The 18,935-nt window shown below is 40.7% G+C and overlaps 1 protein-coding gene across 4 annotated transcripts in view; it reads right to left on the bottom strand.

The window, feature by feature from the left end:
* LOC117531423 (immunoglobulin-like domain-containing receptor 2) overlaps window positions 1-18,935 on the bottom strand; it is an 84,003-nt gene that overhangs the window by 31,214 nt on the left and 33,854 nt on the right. For all 4 annotated transcript variants that reach the window (XM_034194533.1, XM_034194549.1, XM_034194524.1 and 1 more), the window contains exon 3: window positions 2,875-2,994. In XM_034194533.1, the coding sequence (XP_034050424.1) occupies window positions 2,875-2,994 (120 nt within the window). The remainder of the gene's footprint in view (window positions 1-2,874; window positions 2,995-18,935) is intronic.

Below are 18,935 nucleotides of genomic sequence, written 5' to 3' on the forward strand. Positions count from 1 at the left end.
ACAAGTATAATCAACAATATAGTGATGGTTTAAAAAAATATGCTGGTTTGAGCACAATTTGAACAATCTGAACACCAAAACACAGTCTGAGAAATGCATCATATGAATATTTTACAACCAGGGATTCATTTTTCCTCAAATCTAATGATTGGAATAAATTCAGCACCTCTAAGTGCTGTGCAGCTCTTACTTTGTTATTGTAAGCTGACATTTGTCATTCGGTATTTTTATGTATTTTGGGTCAAGGATGAACACCGCCAAAATGGAACAATGATAGGACTAATATTTTTTTGAGAAACTACGGATATTAGCTAACAACACTGAACAATGCACATTGATAATTACATTCTGGACTCACATGGCATTCCAGCAGAGGGCGGTAAATCATCTGCATATTAAAAGCGAAGTGGCGTCTGTGTACGTGTATGCGTGTGTGCATGCGTGCATGATTTTATTTAGTAAATTCAATGTAAGTACATAATATAATTGTAAAATATTAAAAATTCATGGATGACACAAGAAAGTGCAAACACTTCCATTGTGGTCCATTTAAAAATCAAATGGCAAAATGGAAATAATGATCAACTAATAATAAAAATAACAACAACAACAATAGTGTGTATATGATAACAAGAACCTAAACAATTCATAAATACATTACAACAGTAAATTAACATTAAAACATGACGTAATTAAGATGAAATAAAAGGGCTGAGTTCTTCCTCTAAAAACTGTTGAGGTCTCAGGTGTAAGGTTCTAAAAACATTCTGGAATTACACACCATTCCAACTTGAAAAATGACAGCTACCTATTGTATAAACACTACCCAATCTAGAGCCTGTGGATCCCCACGGGCAATGTGCTAGATCATTCTAACATGGAGAATGTCATGAAACCAGTAGCAGTCAGGAAGAGCATACAAGACTCCTGTTAGACTCCCCTTTTCAGTTTATTAAATTGGTTGCCAGTGACGTAACATACAGTATGTGATGCATATTTGGGGCTCAAACATAAACCAACCTGTATGATCCTTTAACTCTGTCTCATTAGTAACAGATTATTCTCTCTTTCAGCCAGTGTTTCACATGGTGCCCCTCTGCCATGTCATTAAATCTTCCTTCTCTTCTTTTTTTCTCAAAAAAAACAAAAGAGCACAGGGATTTTTGTGGCGGCCCCATCACTTGTTATGGAAATGGTACAAGAGCTTCACATGCCACATTAGCAGCAGAAATACCAGCAGTCCCAGTGTATTTTCACTGCTGTAGACTTAGTGGGGCAAATGAAAATAATGGTGGAAAACAACAACAACAACAAAAAACTGTTCTCAATTTCTAATGAACAGATCTATTTTATGTTTATTACTGTGGTACCATTCTATGCCATTAGTACTAGATTCTTCTCAAGTCACATAAGTCTTCAAAAGAAGTGAAAATATCATTCTATTTCTTCTGCCAACTGTCAAACCTTTTGGTCAAGTGCTTAATCTGTGTGTATTTGTGTGGGAGAGTGTGTCTTTCTGTGCATACACATAATTCTCAGAGTGCCCGCCAAACAAAGGTTTGGCCTCACAGTGACTTAGTGCACCTTGTATGGCATAGCTCAAAGTGGTTGTTGTGACAACATTTACAACTGACCATGTATAAGTGCGTCGTCACAGATGCTTTTAGCACATACACAACATGAATACAATATCCTGCTGCATGCACACAAACACATACACGTGTTTATCCACAAAGATGTAATGCTGACAGCATCACAGTGATATTAGCATGAATGGAAACACTGAGACAAGTGGTTGTTTTTATGCATGAATATGTGACATATGGCAAACAAACAATTCCAGGAAATTCTGCAGAAATATATCATTAAATGACATTGAATATGAAATCTGAACTGATATTAAATTTCTTGGTGTTGTTATTGATGATAAACTGAGTTGGAAAACATAAATTTTGTTAAATCTAAAATGTCAAAAGCCAGTGTAATTTTGCATAAAGCACAAGATTTTATTTGCTAACGCTCATTGACATATACTAATAGTAGTACTATTAGTATATACATATACTAATACTAATATTTTTGTTGCAAAAGAAAGCTACAGGAATTATCTGTAATAACATCACATTCCAACATTAAAGCGCAGCAAGAGCCAGTTTCCCTAATGTAATCGGAGCTTTTTGAATGCATCTTTTATGATGCATATTTGGGGCTCAACCAGAAACCAACTCTTATGATCCTTTAACTCTGTCTCATTAGTAACAGATTATTCTTCAGCCACCAGGGTCAGAGTGTTTCACATGCTGTCCCTCCATCAGGTCACTGAATCTTCCTTTTCTTCTTTTCTAAGAGGCCATTTTCTCAAAAGACAAAAGACCACTGTTAACATTTCTGTGACTCTCGTGAGTGCTGGCCAAGAAGATGTTCAAAAACTGCCCAAATGCACACAATACTATATAACTATAAAAATATTACTTATATAATAAATAAACAGTATATTTAAGATTTGAACTAAAAACAAATCAAGATTATAACTGTCCCAGTTGCTTTGTGTTTCATAAAAAAACAATGCAACCAAAGTACAAGTAAAAATCCAACAGCAGCAACCTGTCTGTTTGCAACAAACCAAAATCATTTGCCTTATTAGCCCCCCCCCCCCCCCCCCCCCCGCCCGTAGTACCCCTGGGGTGGGTACTGCGGGGAGACCACTGTGTTAGGAGAATTTACCACTCAGCCAGCTATATTATTACACGGACAACTCTGCACAATGTCTGGACCAAGCGGTAAGAAGGTACAGCATGAGTGAAACAGATCCAGTCAAATTTCTTAAATGAAATCCTTTGCAGGTTACAGCTTGTTTTGTCAAAGTCAACTTACCCAGAACCAGCAACTCCATTGGGGCTTCATTCTGTCCATCTGGATCATCAGATATGACCACTTTACAGACATAAACTCCACTATCTCCCCACCGGACCTCTCCTATGCGCAGGTCTGCCTCTGCGAGGGGGAACAAGACAGAGGATAAAAACAAAACAGAACATTAACGCTCTCATGTTTCCACCAGCTGGGGTGGTAAGACGTGGATACTCAACTAGGGTGAAAGGTAGTGGATTGAGCAAAGATAAGCGGTAAGTTCTTACTATGCATTTTTGCAAAGGTAATAAATACAATATTTCATCATCAATACCTGATTCATAAAACACTCTGATTTGAAGACATCTTTAGATAACCTGGAAATTTTTGTCTCACTTTTCATGTTTGTCTGATTTCATAGAAACTGAAGAAAGTTTCACCCAAAAATTCAAACACAGAGGCAAGAGTAGGGTGCCGTTTTTGAATCACATATGTAAATACAGCTGAAAGGAATGGGTTGTATAATGCACTTCCTTTTCCTGTTATACAAGGAGAGGGGTGGAGAGAAAGACTGACTAGATCACACCACTGTGATCGGTCTCCTCTTATACTCTTTCATCAATGATATTAAACACAGTTTTACACTGTCAAGGTGATTTCATTTGAATCTTAGCTAACTTGATTCAGTGAAAAGCAAGTCTTGTTGCTTTTCTTTGAATTTTTCTGTGTATTTGCCACACAGGATTGTGTATTGCAATCTCTTTCATCACAGCTGGTGTTTCCTGTAATCCTGTCTGGTTGGCCTGGTGGTGAGGCCCTTAAGGATGGGAGAAAACCTCTGTGTGTTCATCAAAGCACTGCACATGTATATAATTCTTTTAAGAGTTTAATTACTGGACCTGTTCAGTGCTATTCTAGTGACTAACAAGTGGCTGTCAGCCTACTGTCGTATCTCCATTATCGAGCTTGTCTACTAGAAGCGCTTCTTTTTCTCCTTATGATTTTTATTATTAAGGCTGCACAATTTGATGAAAACTGATATTGTGATTATTTCCTGAAATATTGTGATTTGCGATTGCAATATGGTAAATGTATAGTCTTGTAATTCTCTTTCCCCCAGTTATCAAAGTTTAATGAGCAAAAGCACTGTAAAGTGTATTTTAACATCCATCCATTTTCTATACCCACTTACTGTTGGGAAAGTGTAGGAACACGGACCCACAACAGGGGGCGCAAATGAACGGACAATGGAGTAAGTCAAAATAACAAGCTTTACTGTTGTGAATGTGCACAACGAATACAACCAATCACAGCAATGGACAACAGTCAATTCACAAAAGTGTCGTGTGGGCAGGCTCGAAGATAGGAGACGCCTCTCCAAGGTAAGACCGGAACCACACGGCTTCCTCCGCCACAGGACCCCGGGAATACTGGAGCCGCCAAGTCCCGAACTCCCAGGTGGCCACTGCCTCCGCGTGTCGGACCTGGTACTGCTGGCGAGGAACAAAGGACAGTTAGATGGGGGCGCGTTTGCACCCAGGACTCCGAACAGCAGGGAAGTTACCTCCACCTCTCGTTGGAACAGTAATCCACAAACTAAGCACAAATCCAAAAAGACACACTCCGTAGCTTTGATACGTTACCTCTCTGGTAGAAACGATATCTCGGCGATGAGGTGGAGATGCCGTCCTGCTGATATACCCCAGTGATAATTGCCGTCAGCTGTCTCAGGTGATGGGTGACAGCTGTTACCGAGGCTGCTCCTGTGGGGCGGCGGCGCCCTCTGGTGCCTGGAGCCCGCACTCCAGGCAGGGCGCCCTCTGGTGGTGGTGGGCCAGCAGTACCTCCTCTTCAGCGGCCCACACAACACTTACTACAATTAAGGGTCACGGAGGCTGGTACCTGACCCAGCATTCATAGGGTGTGAGGTGGGGTACACCCTGGAGGGAACACCAGTCTGACACAGGGCAATATATAGAGAAACAAACACATTCACTCTCACACCTACAGTCAATTTAAAGTCTTCAAATCACCTAACCTGGATGTCTTTGGATGTGAGAGGAAGCTGGAGCACCTGGAGGGAACCCATGCAAACTCCACACAGAAAGACCCCTGGTGGGAAGCGATCCCACGACCTTCTTGCTATGAGGCAACAGTGCTACCCACTCATCGTGCTGCCTGTATTTTAACATATTATTTAAGAATCAGTTGATATACAAACCAAATTAATGGTTTTTCTGCATGATGTAGCAGTTGTCACTTCGTATATCAGGGGTTTTTTTTGTAGGGCTTTGGAGTATCGTAAATTGGAAAACAAGTCAGTATCCCTTTTGTTTCTGGAAACAAATAGTGAAAAATTTGTGGGTTTTTTGATTTCATATTGGGCTTGGGACCAATGATACTTGGTTCAATTCCATGAGGCTAGAAAATTACTAAGGACCCATGGGCAAGGTCCTTTATTTTCAAGTTGGTCCCAGTGTCCAGTTGAGCACCTTGCATGGCAGCATGCTAACATTGGCGTTTATGTGAATGGGTGAAATTACTCTAAAGCCCTTTGACCATGAAAGTGCGACATAAATGCAGTGCACTTACAATGTTGTCTGTTATTCCCTTTACGCTCTAGACTAGAGTATGTTGGAACCTGGTGCTTTGAAATTTTCTACCAGGTTAAAAGTTCTGTGCACAAGACATCAAGGGGGTAGCAGCAGATAGCAGCTACCAAAGCTTCTTGAGGTGAAGCAGTAAAATGAAGTCTTGTGTTTTTCCATGAATGTTTACTTTCATTTCACCTAATGCTTGTACTGAATCCAATTTCATTGTGTATACAAACAAGTAATGTAAGGTGTATCTGAATATTGTGCCTGTAAACAAGCAATAGTGGCCTCAGGAGCCATGCCTTTAGCAATGAATATTCACCTGATGGGCCTTTCTGGCCCATTAGGGCCTTTCTGGCCCTAGATTGGACCAAACATGGTCTTTTACCATGTTTGTTTAACATGGTTCCCTGGTGCTCACTTGTGTCAACTATCAGAATACCAAACTCTCAGCGCTGAATACGCATTAGTTTCTATTGACAAAAATATTGCAGAGCCACTCACTCACTGAGTAACTCCATTATGCCCAGCTATCCATCACCAACTGTTCTTAAAAATGTTGATGTTGAGATGGTGGAGAGCTATAAATGTCTGGGTGTGGTCCTTGATAATAAACTTTGTTTTGAACCTCATGTTGATGTTATCTCCAAAAAGGTTCAGCAAAGATTGTTCTTTTTGAGGAAGATGAGAACCTTCCAGGTTTCTTCTGAGATGATGACTCTTTTTTATAGAAGTTTTATTGAATCAGTCTTGACTTTTTGTATTGTTGCTTGGTTTGGAAATTTGAATTGTCCAAATAAGAGTCATCTTGGCAGTCTTGTCAAAACTGCTGGAAAAATCTCAGGCAGTCAGCAGGCCGGGGTAATGTCCATCTATAACAGACAGGTCCTGAGAAAGGCTAATGCTGTTCTGGATTGTTCTAATCATCCACTGAAAAAAGAGTTTGAGCTTCTGCCCTCAGGCCGTCGTTTTAGGGCTCCTATGAGGAGGACTAAAAGATTTCAGGTCTCGTTTATTCCTAGTGCAATTTTATTACTCAATGGCAATTAGCCTTTGATGTTGTTTATTTTGCACTACTATTGCTTATTTGCACATCCACATATTGCATTTTTGCAATACTTTTTGTTTTTGGCATGGACTCTGGATTGAATATTTGACATTGTATGGGTATTGTTTTTATTTTATTTTATTATTATTATTAAGTTTTACTTTTATTACTAAGTTTAGTGACAAAAGTTACTTACTTACGAGGTCTGTCCATAAAGTATAGGTCCTTTTTATTTTTTTCAAAAACTATATGGATTTCATTCATATGTTTTACGTCAGACATGCTTGAACCCTTGTGCGCATGCGTGAGTTTTTCCACGCCTGTCGGTGACGTCATTCGCCTGTGAGCACTCCTTGTGGGAGGAGTCGTCCAGCCCCTCGTCGGAATTCCTTTGTCTGAGAAGTTGCTGAGAGACTGGCGCTTTGTTTGATCAAAATTTTTTCTAAACCTGTGAGACACATCGAAGTGGACACGGTTCGAAAAAATAAGCTGGTTTTCGGTGAAAATTTTAACGGCTGATGAGAGATTTTGAGGTGATACTGTCGCTTTAAGGACTTCCCACGGAGCGAGACGTCGTGCAGCACTCCCAGGCGCCGTCGTCAGCCTGTTTCAAGCTGAAAACCTCCACATTTCAGGCTCTATTGATCCAGGATGTCGTGAGAGAACAGAGAAGTTTCAGAAGAAGTCGGTTTCAGCATTTATCCGGATATTCCACTGTTTTTAATGAAAGACGTGCGGACGGATTGCAGCGTCGGCTCGCAGCCGCTGCGACGCTCCACCACAGGAAAAACACCTCTGTTGGAAGCCTTAAGGACAAGTTGGAACATGTCCAGCTGTTAAACAATTTCTCATATACTCACTCCACTGAAAGCCATCAAAAGCGACGAGGGGCTGGACGACTCCTCCCACAAGGAGTGCTCACAGGTGAATGACGTCACCGACAGGCGTGGAAAAACTCACGCATGCGCATGAGGGTTCAAGCATGTCTGACGTAAAAACATATGAATGAAATCCATATAGTTTTTGAGAAAAATAAAAAGGACCTATACTTTATGGACAGACCTCGTAGTTAGTTACTTTTATTATTATTAAGTTTATTCCTTTGTTTCCTTCCTTGTTTGATTTTAGACTTTTAATTGGGTCTTATTTTCACTGTTGATATTGTTATTGAGATTGTTCTGTCTCAGTTATTTTCATTAGTTACTTCATCCAAACCATCAACATGTCTATTAGACCCCATTCCTACCAGGCTGCTCAAGGAAGCCCTACTATTATTTAATGCTTCGATCTTAAATATGATCAATCTATCTTTATTAGTTGGCTATGTACCACAGGCTTTTAAGGTGGCAGTAATTAAACCATTACTTAAAAAGCCATCACTTGATCCAGCTATCTTAGCTAATTATAGGCCAATCTCCAACCTTCCTTTTCTCTCAAAAATTCTTGAAAGGGTAGTTGTTAAACAGCTAACTGATCATCTGCAGAGGAATGGTCTATTTGAAGAGTTTCAGTCAGGTTTTAGAATTCATCATAGTACAGAAACAGCATTAGTGAAGGTTACAAATGATCTTCTTATGGCCTCAGACAGTGGACTCATCTCTGTGCTTGTTCTGTTAGACCTCAGTGCTGCTTTTGATACTGTTGACCATAAAATTTTATTACAGAGATTAGAGCATGCCATAGGTATTAAAGGCACTGTGCTGCGGTGGTTTGAATCATAGTTATCTAATAGATTACAATTTGTTCATGTAAATGGGGAATCTTCTTCACAGACTAAGGTTAATTATGGAGTTCCACAAGGTTCTGTGCTAGGACCAATTTTATTCACTTTATACATGCTTCCCTTAGGCAGTATTATTAGACAGCATTGCTTAAATTTTCATTGTTACACAGATGATACCCAGCTTTATCTATCCATGAAGCCAGAGGACACACACCAATTAGCTAAACTGCAGGATTGTCTTACAGACATAAGGACATGGACGACCTCTAATTTCCTGCTTTTAAACTCAGATAAAACTGAAGTTATTGTACTTGGCCCCACAAATCTTAGAAACATGGTGTCTAACCAGATCCTTACTCTGGATGGCATTACCCTGACCTCTAGTAATACTGTGAGAAATCTTGGAGTCATTTTTGATCAGGATATGTCATTCAAAGCACATATTAAACAAATATGTAAGACTGCTTTTTTGCATTTACGCAATATCTCTAAAATTAGAAAGGTCTTGTCTCAGAGTGATGCTGAAAAACTAATTCATGCATTTATTTCCTCTAGGCTGGACTATTGTAATTCATTATTATCAGGTTGTCCTAAAAGTCCCTGAAAAGCCTTCAGTTAATTCAAAATGCTGCAGCTAGAGTACTGACGGTGACTAGAAGGAGAGAGCATATCTCACCCATATTGGCCTCTCTTCATTGGCTTCCTGTTAATTCTAGAATAGAATTTAAAATTCTTCTTCTTACTTATAAGGTTTTGAATAGTCAGGTCCCTTCTTATCTTAGGGACCTCATAGTACCATATCACCCCAATAGAGCGCTTCGCTCTCAGACTGCAGGCTTACTTGTAGTTCCTAGGGTTTGTAAGAGTAGAATGGGAGGCAGAGCCTTCAGCTTTCAGGCTCCTCTCCTGTGGAACCAGCTCCCAATTCGGATGAGGGAGACAGACACCCTCTCTACTTTTAAGATTAGGCTTAAAACTTTCCTTTTTGCTTAAGTTTATAGTTAGGGCTGGATCGGGTGACCCTGAACCATCCCTTAGTTATGCTGCTATAGACTTAGACTGCTGGGGGGTTCCCATGATGCACTGAGTGTTTCTTTATCCTTTTGCTCTGTATGCACCACTCTGCATTTAATCATTAGTGATTGATCTCTGCTCCCCTCCACAGCATGTCTTTTTCCTGGTTCTCTCCCTCAGCCCCAACCAGTCCCAGCAGAAGACTGCCCCTCCCTGAGCCTGGTTCTGCTGGAGGTTTCTTCCTGTTAAAAGGGAGTTTTTCCTTCCCACTGTTGCCAAGTGCTTGCTCACAGGGGGTCGTTTTGACCGTTGGGGTTTTTCCGTAATTATTGTATGGCTTTGCCTTACAATATAAAGTGCCTTGGGGCAACTGTTTGTTGTGATTTGGCGCTATATAAATAAAATTGATTTGATTTGATTTTTGATTTGTTATCTTTGTGTACCTTGTCCTTTGTGTGCTCCTGCTGCAACATTAATTTCCCTTTACGGGACAATAAAGAAATTCTGATTCTGATTCTATTCGCAAGAAATAGCACAAAAACCTGTTTTTGATTTTAGACCAGGTTTTCAGTGATCTCTGATGTAAATGCTTCCTGCTGCCACACCATAGCAATGAACAGGCACTGCTCCCAACCACACGTCAGTTTTAGATCAGCATACCCATATCTGTGTGTGCACAGATGACTTGAGATTTAAAGAACTCTGCTCTGGGTATGAAAACAACAACCATGTTATTTGTAGAAGGAACTCAGTAACATTTACATAAGCATATTTCACAGGCAAGAAGCTCTCAAACTGTGTGGCTCCCATCAGTGAATCTTTGTAAAAATACAAGCAAGGCCAAAGACAACACTAACTCAAAGTGAATAGCAAAACCAACAGGTACTTGAACCACATTGTTATTCAATATGTAAGAGTAGTTTCTTAAAAAGTCCCAGACTACTTAAAGAGAACCCAACATTCTTGAGTTTTTCAAACCTAGCAACATGGTTCCTTAGTCCATGTGAAAGACTGCATGTCTAAACTGTAAACAGTATTGTCTGTGCACTGAGGAACAGTGAGGAGTGCACAGACTTGTACAACAAGGAATCCAAGCAACGCCTTCACAAAAAGAACACAGTAGACAGGGAGGAACCCATCAGGGTAGGACTCACTTATCCCCAACCTCTCCACCCATCTACAGGTTTAAAGTGTACATGCAATCCCATTTGAAATATTGGAAGAACAATGTCAATTCATTTGTTTTAGTTGTGTGCCAGATATGGTTTGAGATCAAAAGACAAATATTGGAAGACATCTCAATTTGTTCAGCATCAACGTAGCAATTTTTGCATCAGATCACCCAGTTCTGGGCAAACACAAATATTGCAACAGAATGGTCTTAAGTAAATACCCCCTAATATTTGGTTCCTTATCTCTTGCTTGCAGTAAATGCATCAATCTGTAACTCATCTATAGCCCCAAATTGTTCAACTTTTTTCTGTTATGCTCTTCCAGCAGCCTAAACTGGGTTACAAATCAGGTGGAGAGCACGAAAGTGTGAGACTGGGCTATCTACAGCATAGAAGCCGAGCTGGTAACTTAAAGTTCAATCTTGGGTATGGCCACTTGAGGCTACCTGTCCGTGTCCTTGGACAAGACACTTCATCGACATTTTCCAAGTTCATCCAGCTGGATACTGGACTTGGTTGGGAAGTAAACACGATGGGCTAGAATACCACACAGCCACAGATCCTGGAAAGGACACTGGTAGTTGGGGTTCAGGTCTGGTGATTGACTTGATGAGTCTGTAACTTTCCACTTCCCCCACCCTGTGTTCCTGTGTTGGTTGACTAGACAGTTAATTTTTGATCATTGTCTTACCAGAAGTCATCCTCTTTAATTTGGATGCATTTCTGTGTGTACTGGCAGACAAAATGTTGCTGTAGACTTTTGATTTCATTTTGCTGCTGCAAGCAATTATGAGTTACATCATAAAATTAAGATTATTGAGCTTGCTCCGAAAGCAGCCAAGCAAGCTCAAGCCATAACATGAGTCCCATCATGTTTCCCAAACAAACGTATGCTCTGTGTTGTGGTTCCTTTTATCCTTAACATTTTGGCCTTCCCAACAGTATAGTTGAGCTTAATCTCAATGTCAAAAACCCACAAAACGTGTGAATCCTTGTGGGTCACCTTGCGGGATCATTTATGGGAGCAACCACCATAGCTACCTGAGGTGAAGCAGTTCGAATCTCATGCAATCCCTCTTCTTCCTACATCTCTGTTCACCCGATCTCCTCCATCCTAAAAGGCTCAGACAGCACCATCCACCTGCTATTCTTGGACTGCTTCGCGGCTTACCGCTTTTGACCATGGAGAGGATAAAAATCAGTGAAAAACATGATACATACTGTGAATGTTTTGCATATTTCCATTAGTTTTTAACCTTTATTTTGTTTTAAATTTTTGTTTTTAATTCAGCTTTTTTGGACTATACATTGATGTTGCGGAGCAGGGTACTCGGTGGAATAGGAGTTCACCGACAAAATACGTATGTAGACCTGGTTTTCAGATCATTAGACCTGTATTCTTGGACAAGACACTTCATCTGCACTGTCCCAATCCACCCAGCTGTAAATGGGTACCAGCCGTGGCTGGGGATCTAATCTGTGATGGACTTGTGTCCGAACCAGAGTCACAGACTCTCATCCATTCCACACCATGGTATGCAGGGATACGCACCAGCATCAGTGGGCCTCAGGGTCTGCATAGGTACATGTTAGGTATGCGTCCAAGTTGAGCTTATATGCATCATGAACCTGCCTACGTAAGGCCAATCTGAATATTGTGCCGTTTAAATAGCAGACTTTAGACACGGTTTTTGGTGGTCTATGGTTCAATTACATGTTGCTGCCTCATGATAGCAAAGCACCAGCAATGTACCTGACCACACCGCATTTTAAGATCAACACCGTCATTAGCACAAAGATGACCTTGGTGCATTTGCTATTTACAGCAGGTGGGCATTGGGTGCAAAAATGGCAACTGCGTGGGTTGTAAACTAGCAATGACAGTTGCACTGCACTGTGCACTGCTTTGTACGAGGGTACCAGATCAGAAATACCAAGAAATAAAAGCTGATGCAGAAAACAGTCTTCTCATATTAATCTTTTGATCTCAATTCCAAATGTCTTCACTGTACAGCAAAAACAATTAAACCGGTCTGTACATTGTCCCACCTTGCTGTGAGTCTGAGTAGTACTGCAAAAAAAAGTGGACATTTTTGTCCAACTACAACACTGCACTGTCCTGCTCCAGGTCAGAACGTGGAGTGGGAGAGAAAAACTGAAAGTCAAAGGAAAAACCTGACAGTGTGGTGGAGGAAAACAAATATAAAAGCGAATCACTGCATTACATCAGAGGGAAGGATTGAGAGGTCAGAATGAATGAGGACAGCGTGAAAACTGCTTCCTTTGTCTGGGTTCTTGGCTGGTAAAGTGAAGTGCGATTCTTCCCCCGGAGTTAGAGCTCTATAAATCTGAGACCTGCAAATAAGGACACCTTTCTGCCTTTGACATGCTCAACACACACACACACACAACTTTGTATAAACTCTAATATCCCTAAAATGACTTAAGACAAATAACACAGTCCTGATAAGTACGCCGCTCTTGAATTTTAAATACAAACTTTACAATGTATTCAGAATTACACTGCAACAAATTTCCATTTTAATTGACAGAGTTATTCTGTCATACCACCGCTGGACTGATAGTATTGCACACCGGGCATTTGTCCGCTGGCCTGATGGCCTACTGGCCTGCGGATTTTTATTTTTTTTTTAACGAAGTGAGCTGAGAGCTTTTCATCCGCATTTTTTTTTTTTGTAGCAGCTACGACTCGTCCTCACCTCTTAAAGCGCGGTGATCAGCACACCTGCACTGAGCTTTACAAAGACATTTTTATGCTTTTTTCCTCCTTTATTTAGAGCTGAGCTGAGCCGCTCCGTATCTGCACGTTAAAACAGCTGATCTTCTGCGACACGTCAACAACTAACACTATTTTCCACTCAAATGCACCTAAACACTCTTTCTGAGGACCACATGATGTGAAAACACAATAAAACTTTCTTACCTGTAAATCTGGTCATGTTTTCTGCATAAATAAATGTTATCCATTCTTTGTGTTCAAACGCCAAAGCAGGGGCAAATCCAGATGGAATGGGGGCGTGGGGTAAGGATGTCCCCCCCCACAACACCCCTAGATTAAAGGTACAGTTTTGAAGCCTTTTTTTTACTACAACTACTAATACTACTTAAAATAATAATAATTTCGACAAGTAAAATGTTTAGAGAAAATTTAAATGTTAGAAAAATGTTAGAAAGAATTTAATAGTTACATTTATTAACAATGTAGGTTAGAAATTACAAGTTTTACTGTTACAGTGCTGTCAACAGTTAAATATGAGGTCAAGAAAGAGGTTTTTATTTTACTTTTTATAAAACAAGTATATATTTTCATTGAAGTCAAGAAAAGGTGACTATAAAGTGAGTTTTGGCAAAACAAGTATCACTGTCATGTTGAGGTGGCAGAGGGTTGTTGTGGGCAGCTGGGGAAAGTAACTAAAAAGTAACTAGTAATCGAACTTAGTTACTTTTACAATTGAGTAATCAGTAAAGTAACTAAGTTACTTTTTCAAGGAGTAATCAGTAATCAGTAATTGGATTACTTTTTCAAAGTAACTGTGGCAATACTGGATACCGGTATATAAACCCTCCTACTGGTGCATAAACTGGTAGATCGGCCCTTTAGTCATGATTGATTGTGGCCTGGACCAATGAGGTGAGGGGCAGGCCAATTACCCCTCCATCTCGGGCCTCGGTTGGGCTACACAGTACGCCAGTGCTGGACAGAGCGATAATAAGCGATATGGATGGTGGCAAGAAGAGGAAAGGTAGCGCTGAAAGAGCCAGGGATCAGAAGAGAGTAGCCCTTCAGGCAGATGCTGCAAAATGTCTTAACATCTGCGGCAGGCAGCCTCAGCAAGTGGCGGAGAAGAAGTTCAACAGGTGGACGAGGCGGGGACCACTACGGCCATGACGGTAAGTGAAGGTTAACTTCAGCTATTAATTGATGAACAGCAACCTAACTTGTTCATAAATCAGACATCTGTGTGTGAGAGAGACATTCTGATCTTCTGGTCTGAAGTAAAGTGCTGTCTAACTGGGTCACTCAGATATGAATTAAGGTTGGATATAATTTTCGTTCTTGCTAACTCTGCCAGTCACGTAACCTAGCCTAGCAATGTAACCTGTGCAAATGGTGTGCATGGCTAGCTACCATGCTGCCGCCGCCAGGTTGTTTCTTTATACTTTATTCTATTTGTGTGACGGTCATGCGTCGGTCATACGAAATATGCTGTTTTGCACAGTCTGCGGTGCGGTGGCGTGGTATAACGGCGTCCCTGTCTAAAATGTATTTTCCCCAAGTCCTGGCATAATTTCACATACCTAACATTTTACTTTAAATTGAGAGTCATTCTCTAAGTTGATTAGCAACACAAATTGGTAATAAAAGAAATCCTTGATGTTACTTGTAGCTTGTAGTGAGATAGACAACTGTCTCCATCTTGTGGCCTTTTTGTGTATTGCAGTTTCAAAAGTTCAACCTTTGTATCCAGTCATTGGTTCAGTCAACCAGTCATTTCTTGCTTTATATGATGAATTGTATCACACAAGTAATGATATATTATTTATAGTATAGCCTACAATATTTCTATAACAAATGTTTTTATACACTCAACAAAAATATAAACGCAACACTTTTGGTTTTGCTCCCATTTTGTATGAGATGAACTCAAAGATCTAAAACTTTTTCCACATACACAATATCACCATTTCCCTCAAATATTGTTCACAAACCAGTCTAAATCTGTGATAATGAGCACTTCTCCTTTGCTGAGGTAATCCATCCCACCTCACAGGTGTGCCATACCAAGATGCTGATTAGACACCATGATTAGTGCACAGGTGTGCCTTAGACTGTCCACAATAAAAGGCGACTCTGAAAGGTGCAGTTTTGTTTTATTGGGGGGAGGGATACCAGTCAGTATCTGGTGTGACCACCATTTGCCTCATGCAGTGCAACACATCTCCTTCGCATAGAGTTGATCAGGTTGTCAATTGTGACCTGTGGAATGTTGGTCCACTCCTCTTCAACGGCTGTGCGAAGTTGCTGGATATTGGCAGGAACTGGTACACGCTGTCGTATACGCCGGTCCAGAGCATCCCAAACATGCTCAATGGGTGACATGTCCGGTGAGTATGCCGGCCATGCAAGAACTGGGACATTTTCAGCTTCCAAGAATTGTGTACAGATCCTTGCAACATGGGGCCGTGCATTATCCTGCTGCAACATGAGGTGATGTTCTTGGATGTATGGCACAACAATGGGCCTCAGGATCTCGTCACGGTATCTCTGTGCATTCAAAATGCCATCAATAAAATGCACCTGTGTTCTTCATCCATAACAGACGCCTGCCCATACCATAACCCCACCGCCACCATGGGCCACTCGATCCACAACATTGACATCAGAAAACCGCTCAACCACACGACGCCACACACGCTGTCTGCCATCTGCCCTGAACAGTGAACCGGGATTCATCCGTGAAGAGAACACCTCTCCAACGTGCCAAACACCAGCGAATGTGAGCATTTGCCCACTCAAGTCGGTTACGACGACGAACTGGAGTCAGGTCGAGACCCCGATGAGGACGACGAGCATGCAGATGAGCTTCCCTGAGACGGTTTCTGACAGTTTGTGCAGAAATTCTTTGGTTATGCAAACCGATTGTTTCAGCAGCTGTCCGAGTGGCTGGTCTCAGACGATCTTGGAGGTGAACATGCTGGATGTGGAGGTCCTGGGCTGGTGTGGTTACATGTGGTCTGCGGTTGTGAGGCTGGTTGGCTGTACTGCCAAATTCTCTGAAACGCCTTTGGAGACAGCTTATGGTAGAGAAATGAACATTCAATACACGAGCAACAGCTCTGGTTTACATTCCTGCTGTCAGCATGCCAACTGCACGCTCCCTCAAATCTTGCGACATCTGTGGCATTGTGCTGTGTGATAAAACTGCACCTTTCAAAGTGGCCTTTTATTGTGGGCAGTCTAAGGCACACCTGTGCACCAATCATGGTGTCTAATCAGCATCTTGAAATGGCACACCTGTGAGGTGGGATGGATTATCTCAGCAAAGGAGAAGTGCTCATACAAAATGGGAGCAAAACCAAAAATGTTGCGTTTATATTTTTGTTGAGTGTATAATTTCTATTTCTAAATTTAAGTAACAAGGCTGAATGAAATGACGGCTTATTATGTCTAAAAAGTAATGTGACCTACTGTCAATAGATCGTACTTTTGATAAGCCTATGATAACTGTATTTCGGGAGAACTTTTCATAATGCTTCTTATAGTGTTAAAATGTATGTTTCTCCTGGTGCACATTGATCGGTTAAGGGACCAAAAAAAAAAAAACCACACTGTCACAGCAGGCTTAATTTTTTTCCCCTTCAATACCTGGTGGTGGCCTGGTCTTGGTTAAAAATGCCCGGCCTGAAAAATTTCCCCAGTCCAGCCCTATGTCATACTGTGTGCATACTGTAACATACAACAGCTTATTACTGCAAAAAGGTCACAATACTGTCACAATGTTAAATTACAGTCAACAGCCGCGGTTGTCAGACAACAGTACCCCCCCCCCCCCCCCCCCCCCCAAAAAAAAACATGATAATGAGATTTCTTTGGACTTCTACTATTTTCCTTGGGGTCACCACGGGAGTTTTTATTTGGGATCCACATGTAGGCTTCTCTATGGCGCTACATCCAGGCCAAAGGTTTTGCAATCTGAAAATAAAAAAAAAGATCAAAACTAGAAGCACTCAGAGTGCAAACCTCTGCCAAGGCCATGGGGTCACTGATGCCATAACATCTACACGCCATGGAATCACTGAACCTAAAAAAGTCTAACGTTTGCTCAGTAGTAAAAAAAGTTTCATCTGCTGTGACTGGATAGCATGTATCCTTAGCGCTTGGCATCACAGTTTATTGCAACTTGCACCTTTCCCAGAAGCTACTGTCCTCTGAGCACTGATATTGATATTGCATGTGTTTATAGACAAAAACAAATAAGAGACAAAATTCAATTTATTATTCAACTAAACTGCAAATATATGAATTTTTTAACATTTATGAAACACTTCTCTAAACAAGTCTATAGGGTCACTGACCCTAAAGAGATTCCCTCCTTGGCACAGTGATCTATTTCTTTTTGTCTCTTTCTCTAAAATTGTATTTAATAATCATTAGATTATTAATATATAAACAAAAATAAATTTAAAAAATATTACAATTTGAAAACAAATGCACCCGAACGTGATGACAGCTGTAACTGCTTAATGCTAACTTTTAACATCGAAAATGCCATAGACATGCTAACGCGTTAGCATCGGGATCCGGATCACCACTAAAATTTAATCACTTGTTCCTCTTGTCATTTCCAACCACTCCACAAAATTTCATCAAAATCCGTTCAAAACTTTTGAGTTATCCTGCTGACAAACAGACAGACAAACAAACGCGACCGAAAACATAACCTCCTTGGCGGAGGTAAAAATAAATTTTGAAACTGAAAATTCAATGTTTGTTCTTGAAATTTATAATCATTTAAAAAGTATTATTAAAATAAAAACAAGTGTAAGATATACGAGGTCTGTTAGAAAAGTATCCAACCTTTTTATTTTTTGCAAAAACCTGATGGATTTGAATCACGTGTGCTTGCATGAGCCAACCTTGAACCTTCGTGTGCATGCGTGAATTTTTTCACGCTTGTTGATTGCGTCATTTGCTGGCAAGCAGCCTTTGTGTAAGGACGGGTGTTGTGCTCTCAGCGGATTTTCATTGCAAGGAAAATGCTGGAACGACTGGAGCAGCGCGACTGCATCAAATTTTGCCAGAAACTGGGTGACAGCCAGGCGGAAACCATTCGTAAGATTCAGACGTAATCATTTAAAAAGTATTATCAAAATAAAAATAAGTGTAAGATATATATTTTTCAGTTTAAATAAATTGTTGATTCAGCTCTGTAATTATTTTTGATCAAATAATTTATTTTCATTCATATTTCTTTTTTTCACTTTCAGATCTTATTTTTTCAGTTTCAAACTTTTGGCCCCGTTCTGGTGTGGTGTGGCTTCGATTGAGAGGGGCGTGGAATTGTGAGTGACAGCAGAGCAATCAGTCCTCACATGATGTTGCTTTCAGGAAACGTGGGTACTTTGAAAGATAATGACTTAACACTTTCTCTCCACTGTATTGTCTTGATATCTGTAAATAAAGTGATTCTAAGGACAAAGGTGTCTATTACAAGTAATTCTAGACCACTCTTGGTCATTTTTGATGTTTACAAACTGGAAAATATGCAAGATTGTAAAGTTTAACACCTATACCTAAAAAACCGATGTGTCCCAAATCCACACAAGCCTGTGAACGCAGCGCCACATGGAAATGAGGCAGGTCGCTCATTTTACAGGCTGCCAGCAGTTAGTGACACACAGAGAGACCTGGCTCAGCAGATCTGAAGGAAGCTTTAATATGGCCAGAACCAAGCAGACCGCCCGTAAATCCAAATCCAAAGCTGGCCGGAAGAGCACTCCGGCTACTGGTG

Source organism: Thalassophryne amazonica, chromosome 2, assembly GCF_902500255.1.
Source record: "Thalassophryne amazonica chromosome 2, fThaAma1.1, whole genome shotgun sequence".
Classification (NCBI taxonomy): domain Eukaryota; kingdom Metazoa; phylum Chordata; class Actinopteri; order Batrachoidiformes; family Batrachoididae; genus Thalassophryne; species Thalassophryne amazonica.